At 50.5% G+C, this 23,183-nt stretch overlaps 1 protein-coding gene across 3 annotated transcripts in view; it reads left to right on the top strand.

The window, feature by feature from the left end:
• LOC119971383 (sodium/hydrogen exchanger 5-like) overlaps nucleotides 1-23,183 on the top strand; it is a 416,159-nt gene that overhangs the window by 377,366 nt on the left and 15,610 nt on the right. For 2 of the 3 annotated variants that reach the window (XM_038806843.1, XM_038806842.1), the window contains exons 14-15: nucleotides 7,115-7,187; nucleotides 18,311-18,448. In XM_038806843.1, coding sequence (XP_038662771.1) covers nucleotides 7,115-7,187; nucleotides 18,311-18,448 — 211 coding nt within the window. Of the gene's footprint in view, nucleotides 1-7,114; nucleotides 7,188-18,310; nucleotides 18,449-21,139; nucleotides 21,342-23,183 lie in introns of all 3 variants that reach the window. The other variant, XM_038806844.1, reaches the window with a different exon arrangement.

Genomic DNA, 23,183 nt, shown 5'->3' with positions numbered 1-23,183 from the left:
GTGGTGCTCAATCCCCGATCCGCCCCCCCCCTAGGCCCCACACTTACCTGGCGTGCCATGTTCATGACGGCAGCGACCAGGTGTGGTTGCCGCCGTCGTGAACAGATCGGGAACGGCAGGCCGCTCGGCCCATCCGGGTCGGAGAATCGCGGGCCGCCAGGAAAAACGGCAACCCGCGTTTCTCCGAGCGGCGTGTTTGAAAACCGGACACCCCATTTTGGGGGGGGGGGGGGGGGGGGGGTGGGAGAATAGCGGGAGGTGCGGGAGCGGACCTCCCGCTATTCTCCCACCCACCGTGGTTGCGGAGAATCGCAGCCATGGACTTTCAAGTCAGCAAAACTGGACACACCTGGACCAATTCTGCTACTGTTGAAGGGCTAGCACCAGCGCCACGTGGAACACAATCAATTCCAATGAGAAACAAATTTGCCGGTTTCGCGATTGACACTCAGGTGGCTGAAAGCTGCAGCCGCATATACACACTTCACTCCCCACACACACCATCCCAACCAACAAGATGGTAGTAAGACGCGCAGCCCCACATTTCGCAGACACCAAGCTGGAGACCCTCCTAGAGAAGAGGGTGACACTGTACCCCGGCCCAGGAAGGGGGCTCAGGTCATAGGATGACAATGATTTTCCATCTCAGCTACTCCAATACCCTCCACCATCCCAGACACACTCACCTCAGTTGGGCATGTTAGCGAAGAGGTTCCTGGGAAACTATGGTGCTCACCACGCAGCTGATCGGTAACAGCAGGTGGAGGTAGGATCACCCGAGGTAATGGACGGTTGGAGAGCAGGCCGACCCCAGGAACTAGCTATTTTCCAGACAGATCCCGGGCTTCTGGAACAGACAGTTTGATCGATTGTGGATATGCAGTCGCAGTGCCAGGGACTACATGAGAATTGTCAGCGAGCATCCAGCAGCTGCAGGTGCAGTTGGAGGAGTCGAACCGTGTGCAGCAGCAGGAGGCGGTGTCGACAATGCGTGCCACCCAGGCCAACACTGCACGGGTAGCATCCACGGTGGAGGCATTAGGGGAGATGGTCGTGGCTATGGATCAGCATGCCCAAAGTCTGGAGCATTCTGAGCAGGCGCTGGCTGAGGCCCAGGTAGGGTTGCCATCTCACAGACAACCATGTGCCAGAGCCACCTGGACATCGCAGGGGCGTTCCTCAGCATGGCCCAGGTACAGCAAACCATGGTTGGGAACATCGGTGCATTGCTCAGGAGCTGGCCAACGTGATGACACAGAGGGTGGTGGCCCAGTCCCAGATGGAGATGGCGCAGTCACTGGCTGATGCGAAATAAACCCAGAAGGCGATGGCAGTCAATGGGTGATGTGGTGCAGTCCCAGACGCCGGTGGTCCACTCCCTGTGTTCCATTGACCCAAGTGTGCGTAACAGAATCATAGATATTACAGTGCAGAAGGAGGCCATTCAGCCCATCGAGTCTGCACCGGCCCTTGGAAAGAGCGCCCGACCGAAGCCTCTCGCCTCCACCCTATTCCCTTTATCCCCGTAACCCAGTAACCCCATCTAACCTTTTTGGACACTAAGGGCAATTTAGCTGGCCAATCCACCTAACCTCCACATCTTTGGACATGGTTGAAACCAGGGCGGGCCGCCAGAACTGGCAGCCCCAGGTGCCGGCGAAGCACCAGGGGCTAGCTCCGCTCGCACCCCAATCCCATGGAGTAACCCAGGGGCCATCGGGCACCACAAGGGAGGAGGAGGTGATGGGGCCCGTTCCGGTCACGCCAAGGGAGGTGCCAGAACAGCGCAGCATCTTGGACTCTCTTCCCACCCCACTCCTGTCCCTGGCGCATCTGGTGGGCAGCAGGAAGAACAGGACACCACCACGCCACCTGGGACCACCGAGCAGCAGTCAGGCCCATCCGGTCGCCCCAGAAGGTGCTCACCAATGTGGATCCAGGTCCCAAGGCAGGAATCACAGTAGGCCACCTCCACTCCTGCTGTACTGTCTGCGGAACCACCTAGACGTAGCATTAGAGCCCATAAGAATTGAGTTGGCACGGGTGCAGGACACAGTTTAGTTATAGGGGCTAGGGCACAAATCTGTATATATTTGTTCACATTAAACACCTGTTATTACTGTTACAAACTGCCTCAGTGCCCTGTCAGATGGGTGTGTAGGGTGGGCTGGTCTGGGCTGGTGGGGAGGGGGCATGGGGAATGGGCGCACATTGAGGGAAGGGAATGGGCTCTACAGCGACCCCCCCCCCCCCCCCCTCCTCACGACCATCCTCACCACTGTCACCTGAGGGATTCGGTGGCACCATGTGATGAAATGGCCAGCTCGCCTGCAGGGATCACCCAGATGGATGGTGGAAAGTGCTACCGTGGGCAGGAGTCAGACATTGCCAAAGTATGTGGAGCACCAGAGCTCATCACTGAGCTGGTTGTCATCATCCTCCATCCCATGGACCTGACCCGCTGTTACTGCCAATCCAGGGCCCTCACCCCGTAGTCTGACAGGTATGTATCACGGAGGAGGTTGCAGACTAGGGGTGGTGGGGTGGGGGGGGGATGCAGTGCCCATGACCCTGGCCAGTCCCCGAACCCCCCCCAACCCCTCTCAGCATCATACTGGAGGGCCCATCCAGAGAGGTCCAGGCACCGTAACCACATCTTCAGGAGGCCGAAGCACCACTCAATCATACTCCTGGTCACTACATGGGTGTCGTTGTAGCGGGTCTCCGCGTCGGTCTGTCATCAGCCATGACCTCAGTGGATAACCCCTGTCACCCAGGAGCCAGCCCTCTAGTCGGGTGGGGGCGTCTCGAACATGTCAAGAATCCTCAAGTGTGCACATTGCCTGGGTATCGGGCGCAGAGGTGATTGATGCACAAGTGATGGTCACATATCAGCTGCACGTTTATCGAGTGGAACTCCTTTCAGTTTGTGTAGAGCGGCCTGTCATCTGCTGGTGTCCTGTCGATCATCACCTGGACCCGGGGCATCCCGGCGATGAGGGTGAACCCCATTACCCGGCCAGCTTGGTGGGGTCGGTCCATATTGATGTATTGACCCGCCTGGGAATAATAATAATAATCTTTATTGTCACAAGTAGGCTTACTTTAACACTGCAATGAAGTTACTGTGAAAATCCCCTAGTCACCACACTCCGGTAACTGTTCGGGTACAGTGAGGGTCAATTCAGAACGTCTTTCGGGACTTGTGGGAGGAAACTGGAGCACCCGGAGGAAACTCACGTAGACAGCGGGAGAACATGCAGACTCCGCACAGTGACCCAAGCTGGGATTCGAACATGGGTGCCTGGCGCTGTGAAGCAACAGAACTAACCACTGTGCTACCATGTTGCATAAAGGGCCTCTGTGACAGCACAGATGCAACTGTGCGCCGAGATTTCGGGCAGCATGGTAGCATAGTGGTTAGCATCAATGCTTCACAGCTCCAGAGTCCCAGGTTCGGTTCCCGGCTGGGTCACTGTCTGCGCGGAGTCTGCACGTCCTCCCCGTGTGTGCGTGGGTTTCCTCCGGGTGCTCCGGTTTCCTCCCACAGTCCAAAGATGTGCGGGGTTAGGTGGATTGGCCATGCTAAATTGCCCGTAGTGTCCTAAAAAGTAAGGTTAAGGGGGAGTTGTTGGGTTACGGGTATAGGGTAGATACGTGAGTTTGAGTAGGGTGATCATTGCTCGGCACAACATCGAGGGCTGAAGGGCCTGTTCTGTGCTGTACTGTTCTAAATTCTAAATCTGTGAGATCCCAGACAGGTCCCCACTCGGCGCCTGGGGAAACCCCGTTGCGTAATAGTTCAGGGCGACCATCACCTTGATGGCCACTGGGAGTGGATGTCCTGCCCATACCCCCGGGGTTCCAGGTGGGCCATCATCTGGCAGATATGTTGCACTGTCTCTCTGCTCAGCCGGTATCTTCTACGGAATGCCCTCCGGCAGGTTCTTGAATGTCAGGCGGTGCCGGTACACACGAGGCCTCATGTGGCACCTCCTTGGCAACTCCTCCTCCTCGGACTGTTGGGTAGCTCGCCCTCCATCCTGGGCGGCTGCCCCTTGTCCCTCTGCAGCACGCTCTGCTACTGCACACTTCGCTGATGCAGCTTCCTCCTCCTCGAGCACTGCCCGCACGTACAGCCACAGGGCATCAGCCAGGGCTGCGGCAAATAGCTGGAAGGCCACCATTGCTGGTTGAATTCCAATATCCATTGTCTGCAGGGGATGAAAGGCCGACATGTTAGCATGGCGTGTACCCACCTTTCCCAACCAGGTCCAACGGCAACATGGTGGCCCTGGTTGGCCCCTGCATTCCCCCTCCCCCCCCCATTCCCACACCCCTGGCCCCGTCGGTGGCCGGAAATTTGGGGACCTCTTGCACTGGCGAAAGAGGGGTACTGTCGCTGGAACTGCCCTCACCAGAGATATGCACCACGACCCCCGCAGGGAAGACTGTCGATGTTGCCCTGGGTGAGCTATATGGGTGGTGCCGGGGGGGGGGGGGGGGGGGGGGGGGGGGAGGAGGTGTACGGTGGAGGTGAGGATGGACGGTGGGCACACCCATACGCCGGTGTCACTTTGCAGAATCAGGGCCAAGATGGGTAGTCAGTGGGAGTGCAGCAAGGTGGCCGCAGTAATGGCAGTCCATGCCTGGGCTCTGACCCAGTCCTGTGGGCAGTCACCCCTGCCATTTGGCCTGTTCCCCCATCACATTGGCCCTGGCAGGGCCCCCCACTGCCCGGCCAGTGTCCGGACCGGCAGCCTGCAGTCGCGCTTCTCTGTGTCCTCCCTCCTCTCTCTCCTTCATCCGTCGCCCCGCCGGTTACATATTTGAAAGCACAAGTGAACCACTCCGTTGGGAACTCGATCCATCGGAGGAGGAGAATCGTGGAGATCCCGGAGAATACCAGGTCAGGCCTGCTAATGATATGCAAATGGTGTCTACTGTACGTCCGTGGTGACGGACAACCGCGATTCTGGTGTTGGCAAACGGAGCATCCCGCCCACAGTTCTTTCTCTCTCTTTCTTCAAGGACATCATGTAAGTGCCAATTAAATCAAGCCTTTCGATTCATAAAGTAAGCCATTGTCCTCCTCCAATGGCGTATTGGCTACTGCAAAAGTCAGTGACTTCAACTTTATGACCAATCTGCTCAGGTTTATTCAGTTGTTGTTAGAATGCATATTGTTCCTCGCACTTCTGCCTCACGGCGCTGAGGACCCAGGTTCGATCCTGGCCCTGAGTCACTGGCCATGTGGAGTTTGCACATTCTCCCCAGGTCTGCGTGGGCCTCACCCCCACAACCCAAAAAGATGTGCGGGGAAGGTGAATTGGCAATGCTAAATTACCCCTTAATTGGGAAAAAAAAAAGAATTGGATACTCTAAATTCATTTAAAAAAAAGAATGCATATTGTGCATTGAGTGTATTTTTCTTATGATCCCAAGAACAATCTCAACTGGCGAGCCTCTGTTTCCAAGATCAAAGCAGCCATTCTTGGCACTGATGATAACCTCAGAAGAGTTAGTTAGCTCTTTTGTTCTGCCTGCTTTTAGCCAGAGGCTCTCAGAGCAGAGTCAGAAAACAGGAAATGCTGGAAAGGCACAGTAGGTCAGTTGGAAAGAAGAAAGGGTTAATCCTTCATCAAAACTGGTTAAATTCTATGAACTTTGGTCACCTTTGTCAAGACAGATTTGTTTCAAATTTCTTAATTTTGAGCCACTAAGGAGAGAATCTTTGGGTGCAATCTTAATCCAACTGGCCTGGCAGAAAACCAATGGGACAGTGTGGAGCGCTGGATTTACAGCCGTCCTACATTGACTTCAATAGAGAATAAAATCAGGCAGGATATAAAACGATTGATGCACTCAATCCCATCAGTTTCCTGATGTGCAAATTAGGTTAAAACTACTCTTACTATTTATAGTAAGTTAGTTAATATTTAGCCAGCTGTCTTATTTTAGTTTGAATCTTAGTGATTTGCATTCAGTCTGTTTCCTGAATTGTGCATGGTGTAAGTCAGCTTTTCACTTTTCTCCTTCATTTTTGTGTGTGATGTTCTCTTAAGAACTGTGATAGCTCACCATTAGAAGCACTAGCTCTACAGGTTCCACATTTTGATAGGGGCTTCCAGCACGACCCTCTCCACCAGCTCCCATCCCACTCTATACAATGCAGCTCCCACCCCACTCTATACAATGCACAACCTTTCATTCTAACCAAACAAGTGTAATTTATAAATCTATTTCCTCCAAGAACAGACAGCTTGCAAGTAAAGATACTGAGTGGAATCTTGTTGAGGTGCCCTGCTAGCTGGAGAGCTGGCAAGAGACTCGCATTGCCTCTTTTGGGAAGGCCCGCTGAACCACAAACCAGCAAGGCCACCGGTGGGTCCTCCCTAGAATTGAGACCCGGGCTTGAAGTCCCGTCTAGTGAGAGCTGCTGGCCTTTCAGAAGCTGGCAGTTCTTGTGCTCAGCAGCGTCACTGAGGCGGGCATGGCTGCTGGCAGAAGGACACTTCTGTACTCCTAGGATTGCAGAGGACTCCGGCTACAGGTAAGTAATGGGGTGGGATGGGGTGATGATTTTGTAGCATGGGAGTCGCAGGGGGATGGGGGGGGGAGGAGGGTTGGAAGCAAGGGCAGGCAGGTGGCTTCAATAGGTCTCCCCCTTCCCAATGTCCAGTTCCTTGATCAGGAATTGAGGGATTTACCCACAAAGTGACAAGTTTCACATGCGATACATATCACATGGCGACAGGCCTGCTTATCACTGAGTTAAGCCCAGCAGGGTTGAGTGGTCATTAAATTGACCACTTAAGGACCTCAATTGTCTTTAATTGTCTGGTGGTGGGTTGGGATGGTCGATATGAACATTCCTGCCCTGAACTTAATTTTGGTTGAAGCTGAAAGGCAGCAAGGATCAACTATGCCATCGCCCTATGACCCTACCTGCCTCCAAGCTCACAACCAGTGAGAGCAGAAGATCTCACCCACTGATACAGTAAAATGGGTTGAATTCTGCTCCCAATGTTACATGTGTTTTATTTGTGCGTGTCTATGTGTGAGCATCTTTTTGAAGACAAATTAATTCACTTCTTTGTGTGGTTTCCAACAGAGAAATGCTGAAGGTACAAATGGCCAAGTACCTAATGATAAGTTACAGCGAAATGTCAGTTGGCATGACACAGGTGGGTGTATACGTGATTTAATACTATTACAGGTTAAAGTACAAGTTTTCTTTTCTCAAAGTCTTTCCTCTGTAGCTTCCTGAAGCCTAAGATATTGTGGGAGATTTTTTCTTAAACTGCTCATCATGAGATCAGTGCTTCTTTCACTGACTTTATTTAACCAGAGCAGATAAATTGGCAGATGGCCTATATAGTTCAATAGATCCATACATACTGCTGCAGTTAGGAGTCAACAAGGAAAATGTTTCAGGGTTTCATGATGAACAAAATGTGCTGAACTTAAAAATATTTATTCCAACGTCCCATTTAGAAAAAAACTTTTATGGAAAGAAGCCCAGGGCTATCTTTCCAGCAGCAGCCTTTTAGATATATTATGAAAGACTTGTTGGATCCACGAATCAGTCAGGTTAATCTCTACCCAAAGGAAAACTGAAAGCCTGGAGGGCAGTTGAAAGCTGCATTAACCTTTGCAATCTCTGGGAGACACGAAGGGCGGGATTCTCCCACCAGCCTGTTGTGGGGTTTTCGGTGGGGGAGACGGTCTGCCAGCGGGATCTACCTGTCCCACTGTTGTCAATGGGATTTCCCGTTGACAGCACCCCTCGTCGCCGGGAAATCCATGTGCCGCATGGGACCGGAATTCCCGCCGGCATAAACAGCCGGTAAATCCCGACTAAAGAGTAAACCTGCAATTTCACATTTGAAGTTTGTTAAGATCCCAGGATTAACAAAGGTTGGGATCCAATCTTCTCCCACGCCCAACTCGGCGGTGTGTTATCCAGTGGCGGAGGAGTTCGCCATTGACCACCAGCGGGCGGGATATTCTAGTCCCGCCGAAGTCTACGCTGTTTTGTATGGCTCACCTGCCCTGCCGACAGGGAATCCGCCATGGGGAGGGGGGTTACTTTCAGCGGGCCGGAAGATCCAACCCATGAGAAGGACCTGAAAATCCCACCCATAGTTTCTATTTTACAATACTTAAAAGCCTGCAAATGGCCAATCCACCTAACCTGCACATTTTTGGTTTGTGGGGGCGAAACCCACGCAGACACGGGGAGAATGTGCAAACTCCACACGGACAGTTGCCCAGGGCCGGGACCGAATCCTCAGCACTGTAGGCAGCAGTGCTAACCACTGGGCCTCCGTGCTGCCTCAAACCTATATCTCCCTATGATCACTCATGGTTTAAGGGTCGTAATGATCTGTGACAAGCTCTACGAGTTCACTAAAGGTCTTTAAATCAGGGCTGCAGGTAGGTGTAGCTTTTGATCACACTGTAAGTTGGACCTCCGCAAGCGGTCAGGACTATTACTTTATGCTGATCGTCACCTATACCATTTGCCTAGAAGAAATACCACATCATTCAGCATACTGGGCCCAATCTTCCACACCTGCATCAAAGGCCTCAAGCCTTCCAAAAAGCTGCATTTTAAATATCTCGCCAACCTTACTCTTCCAGCCCGCTGAAAGTGACCTCCCTCCCCGTGGCGGATTCCCTGTCGGCAGGGCGGGTGAGCCGTACAAAACAGCGTAGACATCGGCGGGATCGGAATATCCCAATCTTACTCTCATGCTGAGGAATTTAAGTACGGCCCAGATGTCCAGAATCGCCATAGTTTTTCCTCGTCGCCAATATATAAGTTCAGGAGACCCAAGAAGGTGAATCAAAATGGCAGTTTATTTTCAGCCAAAAGAAAAGGCCATAACGCAACATTCCAGCACGAAGATCCCAGGACTAGTGATCATGCCGGTTCCAATCTGGGCCAGCTTTCAAGGTTTGTTTCTATGAGCCTCAACAATGGGCCTCCATCCATCAGTGGGGGAGCTTGTATTCTACGATCACCACGGGATGATTTATTGGATTGTCCCTGTGGGCCTTGTGAGGGTTATTGCAGGAGGCTTCAAAGGTTGACTTCCGCACTGTCATCTGTCGTACTCCTTTCACCCTGAAGTTGAAGTGTGTTAATTTTGTGATATCACAAGTTAAATACAGTAGAAATTAGGAATGCTTTCCACTTAATTCACCCAGAAGGATCCTACAATTCATTCAACGATTATGCTAGAGACACGCTCAAATGTTAGAAATAAGTCACTGTAATTAATTGATATGAATTAGATATTTTAAAGTTGTGCTTGTTCATCTCTGAGAAGAGGAACTTTGCAGGGTAACCCTCAGAAGATTAATTAATGGGGTAATTTGCAAGCTAGAAAGTCCTACATCATCCTATATTGGAAATGTATTGGTCTTTTCATCGCCTCTATAAATACATTTATAATGTTTATATTATTCTAAAGTAAATGTTAGTTCAGGTTTTTTAAAAAAGAATGAATCAACCCAGTTGATTCACACTGTTTCGTATACTCATTATATGCTGGGGATAAACCGTATGTCCAACCTCCAGTCATGTTTGATGACAGGTGAGTCTTCCGGTGGCGGCTAAGAAGGAGTAAGTCGCACATTTGGTGGCTCTCGCTCTGGTCGGACTTTTGGACTTTTCCCCCAGATTTTTTTCCGGTTTTAAATGGTAAATTCGAAGGCTGAGGCAATTGGGCACCGTTTCCACGTATCGGTGTATAGAGAAAAGAACCAGAAGTGCACGAAAAGGCAGAAATAGAAAGATAGGCAAGAGCTGTGCTGAAGCTGCAGCAGGAGACAGCATGACCGAGGACCGGATCCCTGGTATGTCGGCACAGCGATCAATGGAGCAGTTGATGCAGGTCATCCAGGACGGCTTTGCCAAGCACAAACGGGACCGCCTGGACCCGATTAAAGAGTCGATTGATCGGCTGGAGCACAGATTGGACGCCTAGGATCGGGCGATCCAGAAAGTTGAGAAGGCGCTGGCTGAGCAGGAGGAGTATCAAACAGCGGTGGAGCTTGAGGTGGGGATGCTGTGGGACCAGCAGAAAAGGCTTCTGGAGAAGGTGGAGTACCTAGAGAATAGGTCCCGTCGGCAGAACTTAAGAATTGTCGGGCTCCCGGAGGGGTCTGTGGGAGCTGGTGCTGGGGCATACGTAGCCGGTATGTTTGAAAAGCTGCTGGGGGTGGGAACATTTTCCCGACCCTTGGAGGTGGACAGGGCATACAGAGCACCTGCGAGGAAGCCGCGAACGGTGGACCCTCCGAGGGCAATGGTGGTGAGATTCCACAGGTTCCTGGACAAGGAATGTATTCTTCAGTGGGTCAAAGTGAAAGTGGGACAAAGTATCCTGCGGGTGTACCAGGACCTGAGTGTGGAGGGGGCTAGGAAAAGGGCAGGCTTCAACCAAGTTAAGTCAGTCTTCTTCAAGAAACAGATGAAGTTTGGACTGCTGTATCTGGCTCGTCTCTGGGTCACATATGAGGACCAGCATCATTAAGATGCGCTGGACTTCGCAAAAAGGACTGGTGGGGGGCTGAGAACTCTTGAACTTGTTTATTTTTCTCTTCTGTTTCTGAGTTCTGTTTTAGAAGGGGGAAAAAAGTTTTTTCGTTTTGGGGTTTTCTTTTTGGTGGATGTTGGCTATGTCTTTTTCTTTGATGTGCACTTTTGTGGGATGGAGACGTGCTTGTTTGGGTTTCGGTGTTTGTTTGTTTTTTCAGCTGGGTGATTGTGTGGGGATTGTTAGATAAGGGAATTTGTTTGTATGAGCGGGGGGGGGGAGTGAGGGAACAATAGGTGGGAGACTTTCTGGCGCTGGGGGCGGGGGCCACCAAGCTAGCTGGGTGAGATAACTCACAGAAGCGCAGTGGGGGGGTGGGCATATGTTTAGTTTATTGTATGGGTTAGGTTTCAGAGTGGTGTTGCTGGGGGGGGGTAGTTGTTCTGCTGACGAGGGAGGGACTTCGGTGGAGGGACAGAGAGGAGGTCGGTGACGGGGGCTGCCGGGGGGGGGCGGGCCGGAGGAGGCGCGGCGCATGGGCTGGAGGCAGGCCCAAGAAAGGGGATGGCTGATCGGCGGAGGGGGGGCACTTTGCCCCCCAACTAGGCTGATCACCTGCAATATTTGAGGGTTGAATGGGCCGGTTAAGAGGGCGCATGTGTTCACGCACCTGAGGGGACTGAAGGCGGTAATGCTGCAGGAGATGCACCTTAGAGTAGTGGGCCAGGTTAGATTGAGGAAAGGCTGGTTCAGTCAGGTCTTCCACTCGGGGCTGGATACAAAGACTAGAGGGGTTGTGATCTTGATTAATAATTGGGTGATATTTGAGGTGGGTAGAATAGTTTCAGATGTGGGGGGGTCGCTATATTATGGTTAGTGGTAAGCTGGAGGGGATGAAGATAGTGCTGGTTAATGTATATGCGCCAAATTGAGATGACATGGAATTTATGATGTTGGGGAAGATACTCGCACAAGCAGATCATGGGAGGAGACTTTAATACAGTTATTGATCCTGGCCTGGATCGATCATGCTCGAAAACGGGCAGGGTGCCAGCAACAGCAAAGGAACTGAAAGCGTTCATGGAGCAGATGGGGGGGTGGATCCATGGAGATTTAGGCAGCCGGGGATGAAGGAGTTCTCCTTCTACTCCCACGTGCCTAAGGTATACTGTCGGATCGATTTCTTTGTTTTGGGTAGGGCCTTGATGGCAGGGGTGGTGGACAAGGGGTACTTGGCGATCACAATCTCGGACCATGCTCCACACTGGGTTGACCTGCAGGTTAGTAAAGATAGCAATCAGCGCCTGCAATGGAGGTTAGATGTAGGGCTGTTGGCGGATGAAGCGGTGGGCGAGAGGCTGAGGGAATGCAGACAAAATTACCTGCAGGTTAATGATACGGGGGAGGTCTCAGCAGCGGTGGTCTGGGAAGCGCTGAAGGCAGTGGTGAGAGGAGGGTTGATTTCGATCCAGGCTCACAGGGACAGGACGGACAGGGCAGAGATGGAGCGACTGGTAAAGGAGATTCTACAAGTCGACAGGAGGTACGCGGAGACTCCAGAGATAAGGCATTTAAGGGAACGGCGGAGGCTACAGGCGGAGTTCGGCTTATTAACCACAGGGAGGGCAGTGGAACAGCTCAGAAAGGCGAGGGGAGTGATATACGAGCATGGTGAGAAGGCCAGCAGGATGCTTGCGCAGAGGCTCAGAAAGAGGGAGGCAGCTAGAGAAATAGGGAAAGTTATTGACGGGAATGAGAACTTGGCTGGGGACTCGGCAGGGGTGAGCAGGGTGTTCAGGGATTTCTACAGCAGGTTGTACAGGTCGGAACCCCTGCGGGGCCGGAAGGGATGAGGCATTTCCTGGAGGGGCTGACTTTCCCAAAAGTAGACGGGGAGCTGGTAGAAGGAATGGGGCCCGATCCAGTTGGAAGAGATAGTGGAGGACTTGAAGGCCATGCAGTCAGGTAAGGCCCCGGGACCGGACGGGTACCCAGTGGAGTTCTACAAAAAGTTCTCCAGGATATTGGGACCGGTACTGATGAAGGTGTTTAATGAGGCATGGGAAAGAGGGGTTCTGCCCCAGACGATGTCACAGGCCACGATTTTGCTTATCCTGAAACGCGACAAGAACCTGGAGCTATGTGGGTTTTACAGGCTGATTTCCCTGTTGAACATAGACGGCAAACTGTTGGCCAAAATCTTGTCCTCCAGGATTGAGGATTGTGTACCGAACGTCATTGTGGAGGATCAGACAGGGTTCGTTAAGGGCAGGCAGCTGGTGGCCAATGTAAGAAGACTGTTAAACGTGATCATAATGCCCCAGGAAAGTAGGGAGGTGGAGGTAGTGGTCGCAATGGATGTGGAAAAAGCTTTTGACTGGGTTGAGTGGGATTATTTACTGGAGGTTCTGGGGTGGTTCGGATTTGGGAGGGGCTTTATTGACTGGGTCAGGTTTCTGTACCAGGCTCCAGTGGCAAGTGTACGAACGAACAGGATGACTTTGGACTATTTTAGACTACACCGGGGGAAGAGACAGGGTGCCCCCTCTCCCCACTGCTGTTTGTGCTAGCTATAGAGCCGCTGGCAATTGCTCTGAGGGCCCCAAGGGTCTGGAAGGGTCTGGTCCGGGGGGGGGGGGGGGGGGGGGGGGGGTGAAGCACAGAGTCTCACTGTATGCGGACGACCTGCTTCTGTATGTTTCAGATCCAATTGAGGGGATGCAAGGAATCATGGGAATTTTAGGGGAATTCGGCCGGTTTTCAGGGTATAAGCTTAATATGGGGAAGAGCGAGATGTTTGCGGTCCAGGAGAGGGGTCAGGAGAGGCGACTGGGGGAACTGCCATTTAGATTGGTAGGGGACAGTTTCAGGTACCTAGGTATCCAAATGGCATGTGACTGGGACCGGCTACATAAATTGAACTTGGCCCGGTTGGTGAATCAGATAAAAGATGATTTCCGGAGATTAGATGCGCTCCCGTTGTCTCTAGCTGGTGGAGTCCAAACGGTGAAAATGATGGTCCTCCCGAGATTCCTATTTGTATTTCAATGTATCCCCATCTTCATTCCGCAGTCCTTTCTTAAGCGGGTCAATAAAGTTATAGCGGGCTTTGTATGGGGGGGGCAGGTCCATGCGAGTGAGGAGGGTAATGCTGGAGCGGAGTTGGGAGAGGGAGGGCTGGCGCTGCCTAACTTTAGCAATTATTATTGGGCGGCTAACATAGCCATGATTAGCAAGTGGCTGGTCGGGGGGTTTGGCATGGGTGCATATGGAGGCGGCTTCTTGCGAGGGCACAAGTTTGAGGGCGCTGGTAACTGCGCCTCTGCAGTTCCCGCCAGCGCGGTACTCCACCAGCCCTGTGGTGGTGGCGGCCTTGAGAGTCTGGGGGCAATGGAGTAGATATGTGGGAGCAGTGGGAGCATCGGTCTGGTCCCTCGTCGATGGAGTAGGGCAGGTTGCAGGTCTTTATAAAGTGGAAGAAGCGGGTGACCCCCCGGGTGGCAGAGGTCCACGTGGAGGGTTCGAAGGCGGTCCACTTGTGCGTTGGCACAGGTGCCGGGGGACAGGGCATTGGGAGGCTTGTTTAGCTTCCCAGGACGATACAAGATGTTGTAGTTGTAGGTGGACAGTTCGATCCTCCACCGCAAGATCTTGTCGTTCTTTATCTTGCCGCTCTGTGCGTTGTCGAACATGAAGGCCACTGACTATTGGTCTGTGACGAGGGTGAACCTCCTGCCGGCCAGATAGTGCCTCCAATGTCGCACAGCTTCTACTATGGCCTGTGCTTCCTTCTCGACCGAAGAGTGGCGGATTTCGGAAGCGTGGAGGGTACGGGAGAAGAAGGCCACGGGTCTGCCTGCTTGATTGATTGTGGCCGCCAGAGCTACATCGGACGCGTCGCTCTCGACCTGGAAGGGGAGGGACTCATCGATATCGCGTATCGTGACCTTTGCGATATCCGCTTTGATGCGGCTAAAGGCCTTCCATCGACAGGGGGAACGTGGCTGATTGGATGAGGGGACGGGCTTTGTCTGCGTAATTGGGGACCCACTGGGCGTAATATGAAAAGAAGCCCAAACAGCGATTGAGGGCTTTGGGGGAGTGGGGAAGGGGGAGCTCCATCAGGGGGCGCATGCGTTCCGGGTCGGGGCCTATCACTCCGTTACGCCGAGGATGGCTATCACTCCGTAGCCGAGGGTGGCTAGACAGTTGGTGCTAAACACGCATTTGTCCTTGTTGTAGGTCAGGTTCAGGAGTTTTGCAGTTCGGAGGAATTTTCGGAGGTTGGTGCCATTGTCCTGCTGGTCGTGGCCGCAGATGGTGACATTATCAAGATACGGGAAGGTGGCCTGTAAACCGTAGTGGTCGACCATTCGGTCCATCTCTCATTGGAAGACCGAGACCCCGTTTGTGAGTGACGCCGAAGAGAACCCTTAAAAAGTGGCAGAGCCGCCCATCCGCTTCGAACGCAGTGTACTTTCGGTCACTCGCGCGGATGGGGAGCTGATGGTAGGCGGACTTGAGGTCCACCATGGAGAAGACCTTGTACTGCGCGATCCTGTTGACCAGGTCGGAGATACTTGGGAGAGGGTTCGCGTCCAGCTGCATAAACCTGTTGATGGTCTGACTGTAGTCTATGACCATCCTATTCTTCTCCCCGGTCTTTACCACCAGCACTTGTGCTCGCCAGGAGCTGTTGCTAGCCTCGATGACCCCCTCCTTCAGAAGCCGCTGGACCTCGGACCCGATGAAGGTCCGGTCCTGGGCACTGTACCGTCTGCTCCTGGTGACAACGGGTTTGCAATCCGGGGTGAGGTTTGCAAACAAGGACGGGGGATCGACCTTGAGGGACGCGAGGCTGCAGACAGTGAGGGGGGCATAGGGCCGCCGAATTTGAATGTTAAGCTCAGGAGGTTACACTGGAAGTCTAACCCCAGGAGTGCTGCCGCGCAGAGGTGAGGGAGGATGAATAGCTTGTAGTTTTTAAACTCCCTCCCCTGGACGGTGAGGTCTGCTATGAGCGATTTTTTGTTTTAACCGGTCAGAGCGATTTTTTGTTTAACCGGGTAAACAGGAAAAGCGCAGCGTCTTACCGTGACGGGGTGGACGAAACTCTCTGTGCTCCCGGAGTCCAGCAGGCAGCTTGTCTCGTGGCCATTGAGGAGGATCTTCGTGGTCGCTGTGGAGAGGGTACGAGGCCGCGACTGGTCCAATGTGACTGAGGCGAGTCATGGCAGAAATTCAGAGTCGTCATCAGGCAGGGAGTAGTCACCTGTGGGGTCCTCGGTGCCGATCCAAGATGGTGGCGCCCGTCGGCCGCACGTGATGGGGTGGACAAAATGGCAGCGCGCGTTCCCCGCACGTGGAGTTGGGGGTCCAAAATGGCAGCGCCCGGGGTTCGCACGTGGTGGTGGGGGCAGCGAGGTCCGCGGGCCGCACGGGGCCCCTGAGGAGAGCAGGGGGGAGGACCCGCAGTCGCTGCTTGGGACCGCAGCGACCGCTTTAGACTGGCAAACGGCCACAAAGTGGCCCTTCTTACCGCAGCCCTTGCAGGTTGAGGAACGGGCCGGGCAGCGCTGACGGGGGTGCTTTGCCTGGCCGCAGAAATAGCAGCAGGGCCCCGCGGGTTTATCGGGATGCCCTGCTGTGCAGGCCTGGGGGGGTCCGAGTCCGTGGGAGTGAGAGAGGTCACATTCCACGGGGCCGCCGGGCGGTCGGGTGCGTACACGCGAACGTTACGATTTGCAATGTCTAGGGAGGAGGCGAGGGCCCGTGCCTCCGTGAGGCTTAAAGTTTCTCTCTCCAACAGTCTTTGGCGGATCTGCGAGGACTGCATACCTGCAACTAAGGCGTCTCGGATCAGAGGTTTGGTATGCTCAGCAGCAGACACCTGTGGGCAGCCACAGTACCTCCCCAGCATGAGGAGGGCACGGTAAAATTCGTCCAGGGACTCACCAGGTATCTGCTGCCTTGTGGCTAGTAAGTGCCGAGCGTAGACTTGGTAAACCGGCCGTATGAAATGTTCTTTAAGTAAGTCCATAGCTGCGTCGTAGTCTGTCGTGTCCTCTATGAGCGTGTACACGGCGGTGCCAACGCACCAGTGGAGGATGTGCAATTTCTGTTCCCTCGTCAGGACGTTTTTGGCTGTGCTCAGGTAACTATTGAAGCAAGCCAGCCAATGCTTAAATGCGGCTGTTGCATTTGCTGTGTGCGGACTGAGGCGAAGACACTCCAGCTTGATGCGAAGCTCCATCCTTTAAAATCCTGCTAATTAAATTGATGCACAATCAATGGACACAAAACGTAGGTGAAGTCCGAACGAAAGTCTTTAATTAGCACAAAGTTAACCCGGCAGCAGACGTACAGAATGGCTGGCTGCCGGGGAACACGGGTTCTTTTACCCCGCCTCGTAGGCGGTGCTACCTTCCTCTTAGCCAATTGGGCTAAGAGGCACACGATACCTGGGCCAATGGGCAGCGAGTCCTCTGCACGAATGGCAGCTCACACTCCCAGGTACCGTAATACCCCTAGTCATACTACCACAGTGCTTTTGCTTTTTGGTCTCTTTGGACTATTGTGCATTTCTGTTTGATTGTTTTGGATGGTTTTGTTTAATATGAAATGTTTAAAATAAATATATTTTTCAAAAAGTAATTCCAGGATTTTTGCTGTCTCTTGTCTATTGCACACATTGTTCACTCTTTGTGTAATGGACTGCCTGACAAAGGTCATTAAATGCCTTTTTAAAAATTGACCCAGTGATCCCTATTTTGACATCTTTGACATGCTACACTGTATTTCACTTTGATGTTGGATTGCAGCTTGTGATTTCGAAGTGTTTCCCAGTTACACTGGATATAATTAAACTCATTCACCTGTCAGAAGAAGCCATTGCTGGAAACAATTATTGTCTGTATGCATCACTTCTATGTTTTGTCGATAAAACCTAAGACATTTTAACAATTTGGATTTACAATGACTGTCACTCAGCTGTTAGTAAAGTTTGCCAGAGGAGATGGTGTAGTAAATGCAACTTACCCAAATTGTTGCTCATGTGGAGGTGTTTCTTATAAACACACATGGCAATAAAACAATCAGGCAGCACAGGATGGTATTATGAGATGATAGGATGATGATTCAGAACAATGACTCCTTCAATATTGATTGCAGTATTCAAATCTAGCACAACTCCTGTATTTTAAAATGTCAATTATCAACAAAAATAATGTCTTGACATTTGCCTCTTGGTGTTTCATAGTATTGCAAAAACTGAAAATTCTTCTTTCAGCTTCAAATTGTTTGCAATGACAAAAGGAAAGAGGATTCATAAGAGTTAGAATATGATTGTTTTTGCAAATTTCCTCCTCCTCCCACAGGCACTGAAAAGTGCAGGATTGCTCCAGAGGCACCGGTATCACGTTAGCTGACCGATGGTGCTAAAGCCAATTCCTCTCACCAATCCTTGTGGAGATCAGTAACTCAATATGTCACATCTAACATCTCCCTGATCTTATGGCTTAGCTCTAGAGTGGATGATACATTTACACTTAGCCATACAGAACAGTACTACAATAACTTGAGGTAATGTTTTAGTGAAACATATGATGGTAGTTAAGATCCTCTATTTGTAAAATTTACTTTAAAAACTCTGATCCTTAATCATCTGCATGAGTGCGGGTAATTGGATTTTCGATTCTTCCTTGTTTAAAACTGATATACAGGCCATTGGAGCCACTAATTTTTTCTTCCACTGCTCCTAGTTCCAGTTTTTGTAGAAGCTGACTCAGAAGATGAAGAAAAGGATACAGCTACAAAGGTGAAAGAACAGGAAGATGATGAGGGCATCACCTTTATGGCAAGAGCAGCGAATGAGAACTTACAAGAAAGAAAATTTTCAGGTATGAAATGAATTTGCAAAGTAAATTAGACAGTTAAGTCCACATAATTACGGGGAGGCAGGGAATGTGCCAGAGAAGCTGCAAATGACCGATGGATTTGGCTAGGGCTGGGGGGGGGTGGAGCTCCTACCAAACTTACCATCAGAGCCTCATTGTCATTTTCTTATTCTACCTGTTGCCCAGCAACCGGCCGAATTGACAGCCTGGCTGGGAGCAGGGAGGTAAACCAGATGCAAGAGGCTGCAACTAGGTCCTTTGGGGACAGCCCCCAGCAATCAAGAAAGAAAATTCCACCAATCGAGGCAGGGCTAAGAGTGGTGGTCAGGTTGGAAATGCAGCAGGTGGAGGAAGAAAGATGTTATGATTGACAGAAAGGAAGCTAAAGAGCTTTCTTGAGGAGCTGAGGGGAACATTCCTGCTCCTCCTCCATGGCCCTCAAGGGCTGCTGGAAAAGGCATTTACCTGGGGAGCCAACAGCTCCTGCCTTCCTTTCACTACCAGATTTCCTGTTCCCTGGGAAATCCACAAATTTTAAATTGGGTATCCAATTGTACAGTGGAGCCCAGTTTAAATAATCTAATGAAGTGTCCCACCTCTCCACGGCATGGCACTCAGATGGCACAATACTCATCACCATTATAAAATGTGGCAGGTGCATACATATGTATCGCGGATTGGGGGCGCATTCCTCAATAATAAGTATTTAATTACTCCTACCCCACAACCCGCTCTTGCCCATTGTAGAGGTATAATCCCAAGATGTTATCATTAGTAAGCACAGTTCTGCTGCTGGTAATGAATTAAAGAGCTAACTTTGCAAGAAATAGGAATAAGGAGATTTATTTTGTGCATCCAATTTGAGCATCCTGAGGTTCTTCATGAATACTGGTTCACAAACTAAAAATACTTCCTCACTGTGTGACAGAATCAATGACAATCTCACTGAGCAATTCATATGTTCCATTCACATGTCTGCAAGGATTTTTTTGCCACATTGATAAGACTTTGGAGATTAATAAGATTGGAGATATTTCTAGCTGCACTATGTGTTCCATAATAACCACTAGGGATGATTTGCAGTGGCCCCCGATCGCGAGCCTGGCCGTCCTGTGGGCCCCCGGCTGCGAAGGATTCCCCCCATCCCTCGCCAGGGCGACCGCAGACTCAACCCGGAGCCACCACTCCGAGTACCCGCCGGGTGGACCCATGTTAGAACCACGCCGGCGGGAACCAGGCCAGTTGCCGGCAGAGAATCGCCGTAGGGGCCTCTTTCAATGGCCCCCGATCGGCGCCACGTTAACCACACGCGTGCGATTGGTGGCGATTCTCCAGTGACCGGAGAAATGCAGGAGCAGCGTCGCTCCGGATTTTGGCATCGACACCCATTCTCCACCCCCCCACCGAGCATGATTTTGGCTCGGAGAATCCTGCCCCGGTTTTCAGTTTGAGCCTGACACTTTGAAAAAATATGGTAAGATTGCAACCACTAGATCTTGTTGACAACCATACTGATAAACTCTTCACCAGGATCCCTTTCAGAATAGCCCTGTTTGCTATATAAGTATGATGTGGAGATGCCGGCGTTGGACTGGGGTGAGCACAGTAAGAAGTCTTACAACACCAGGTTAAGGTCCAACAGGTTTGTTTCAAACACTAGCTTTCGGAGCACTTCACCTGAGGAAGGAGTAGTGCTCCGAAAGCTAGTGTTTGAAACAAACATGTTGGACTTTAACCTGGTGTTGGAAGGCTTCTTACTGTGCTATATAAGTACTTCAGATATAGCATCAGATGCTCCTGCTCCTAGGTTCAATACTCAAATATGTAAATAATGATCTTTTGTTTTGATTTTTGAGATGTCAATCTTCTCTCTCCATTCCTTGGTGATATTTCAAAAGTCTTTTAATTTTTGAAGTTAAACCACTGAGTCCATAATCATAACTTCATTATGGCAGACTTTCTTCACATTTGAGAATTAGATTCCCTCATTAAACTTTGGAGTGCTGATTTCCCGATGGTGGTAACTAAAAACGTGCTACTGCTGGCAGTTGCCAGATTTCCCAACCTGAAAACAGCAAAAATGACTCTTTCAAAAGCTTCCAAGTCTCCTATTTGTCACCGGGAACTGGAGTATGGGCCTCGAAGAAGTCCAGTCAAAGGTCATTGCCAACTGTATATCCCACATGGGTCGTACAGGGTATGGATGATCCACTACCGCATGGAGCTTGCAAAATACAAGCTCCCTCAATAAGGGGGCAGGGGACCCTTAACAAGGTTCATGTGTCTTTGTATAAATAGAGTCGGCCAGTAAGGCATCGACTAGAGAAGACCCAGAATGGAACTACTTGAGCTGTACATCATAGTTAACGTGTTAAATAAAGTAAGTTTTGTTTTTCTCAGTGTGGACTCTGTCGCAACCTTACAAAACCAGCCTTGTATTTAAATTCTATCTTTGGTTACCTCTGCAACTGGGAGTAGAGATGACACAGTTCTCAATGACTTATACTTCTGTTGGATTTACAGCAAGTTTCTCATTAGCTATGTTCCTGAACCTCAACATATCATTATCGTCAATTTAACCTTGCAACGTTCTGTTTTAATTTGGATTGAAAAATAAGTGGTTTCACATGTTGCGTATCCCTTTTGTTTCTGATATTGTGAAGATCTTTTGAGGATAACTCAGTCTTGTTTCAGTCACTAGCCACACCAGTGATGGCACAGAATTGGAGGTTTTCAAGAAGGAGCCCCCTTGGAAATTTCAGAATGATGAACCCATCCTCTCACAGAGCGCTCAGCTAGTGCGGCCTGGTCTCGTTCATCTTCACAAGATCAGAACTAATTCAACAGACTCGCAGTTGTCCATCGAAATAAAAGAGCTGCAGCAAACACATCAACAGTAAATAATGCAATTATCGATTTTTCCTTCTGCTGCGGGTCAATTATCTTCATCTCCTTTTTCCATCAATCTGGAGCTCTTCTGCTTTTCTCCTTCAACTATCTCTGGGAAGCATCCAAAATGTGATATATTCTAAGACATAATATGTAACACTGAGCTAACATCAATTTTTTTTAAACTAGCATTTTTACCATTTTATTTCTATCTGCCTTTTATTTTAAATCAGGCTATTGAATGAAAAGACCATCTGAACTTTAAAAACAAATTAAAATGGAGACTATACATTTAGATTCCTGAAATACCCTGTTTTATGGCTCTAAGTGATCTTAGAGTCATAAACGAGAAATTATTATTTTCACTCCAAGTTATCTTTACTGAAATTAAGATTTTTCTAGACTTGCCAATGTTTCACATATTAGCCTAGTTGAAAGTATATATGCAGTTTTTCATTGTGCATTTTGCAAACAGCTGCATTTTAAATTCAATGCATTTTATTAATAGACTAAGATGAGAGTTACATGGCCAAAACTGGACTAATGCAAACTATTTTTGGGTGCATTTTGGCACGAAAAATAGCAATATAATTTGGATGTTAGATTCCAATCTGGCATCAGAGTGCACTCAAGCCAATTGGTACGTGCCCCCTGGAGGAGGCTATCTCACACCCATTTGAATTCAAACCAGCTGTAGTATAATTACAGCCCAGAATGAGGTTGCAGTTTGAAAGTGAAAAGGGTTGGCATTTGTAACAACCTCAATGTAGGGGTGAAGCCAGAGTGCACACGTTTGCATATACATTTGATCCTCCGGGTGCAGTGAGAATGCTTCCTCTCCAATCTAATGCTGCTCTAAGGAATGAATCACTGCTGTGGCCAGGGATACTCAAGCCAGTTTTATGGGATCATATGCAAGCTGCAGCAGCTAGTTGCCCAGTGGCACTCAGGGGAAAGAAGCATTGTGTCCAGTTGGAAAAGAGTGGACGAACTACAGGAGGGAGTGCGAAAGGTGTCAGCATAAACAAACAGGTTGTGGAATGGGGAAAGTACCTGAATGGGCAAGGGAGAGGTGGAGGAAGGAAAGAAGAGTAGAATATGCCAACATAAACTGAGAAGGAGGAGAATGGTTAGGGGGTTAAAATACCAGGATGACCTTGAGAGAAAGACAAAGGTAAAAGGTGCCAGTGTGAGTGCCAGGTGCCAGCTGCTTGGGAAAGGAGGGAGGTCCTCTTCCCTTGTGACGGGAGGAGGATCCTGGCCCGGCAGACCACTCAAGACAGAACCGAGATCGCACAAGAGGTCAGCAGCTGTGGAGTTGTCCCTCTAATTGGGCAGCAGGGGTACAAGAAGGTAAATGACCATACGCTTTCTGCTGTGGTGAGCACATCACACATTGCTTAGCCAACAGCATTACAAGGTACTTGATGTGAATGAGACTGGTAAAAAATGGCATGCCCACCAAGCCATTAGCAATTGCTAGACAGCAGTATTGCTTGTCAGAGGTGCCAGCCTTTCTGGAGAAGGTCCTGGATCCATCAGAGTTGACTCCTGCTACTGAGTGGGATGCAGAATACATAATCATGGATGGTCAGGCTGCCTGCAGCATAGGTGGGCAAGGTGTCTGAGCTCACCACCAGATCCCCAGGGTTCTCGAGGGAGCAGAGAGAGGTAAAGGTGCCCTAAAATGGTAAAGGAGTGCTCGCCTGATGTAACTGGGGCCCTCTCATGGTGCTCCTGGCATGGACAGTGGCTCCTCAGCCTCTCTGTCAATGACACCAGTTCCTCTCGAGGCCGTAATGACTGAGATGCCTCCTGCACTTGTTTAAGAAGGTCTCAATATGCCGGA

Source organism: Scyliorhinus canicula, chromosome 9, assembly GCF_902713615.1.
Source record: "Scyliorhinus canicula chromosome 9, sScyCan1.1, whole genome shotgun sequence".
Lineage (NCBI taxonomy): Eukaryota > Metazoa > Chordata > Chondrichthyes > Carcharhiniformes > Scyliorhinidae > Scyliorhinus > Scyliorhinus canicula.
The sequence above is the reverse complement of the archived record's forward strand: the minus strand, read 5'-3'. Positions and strand labels throughout refer to the sequence as shown.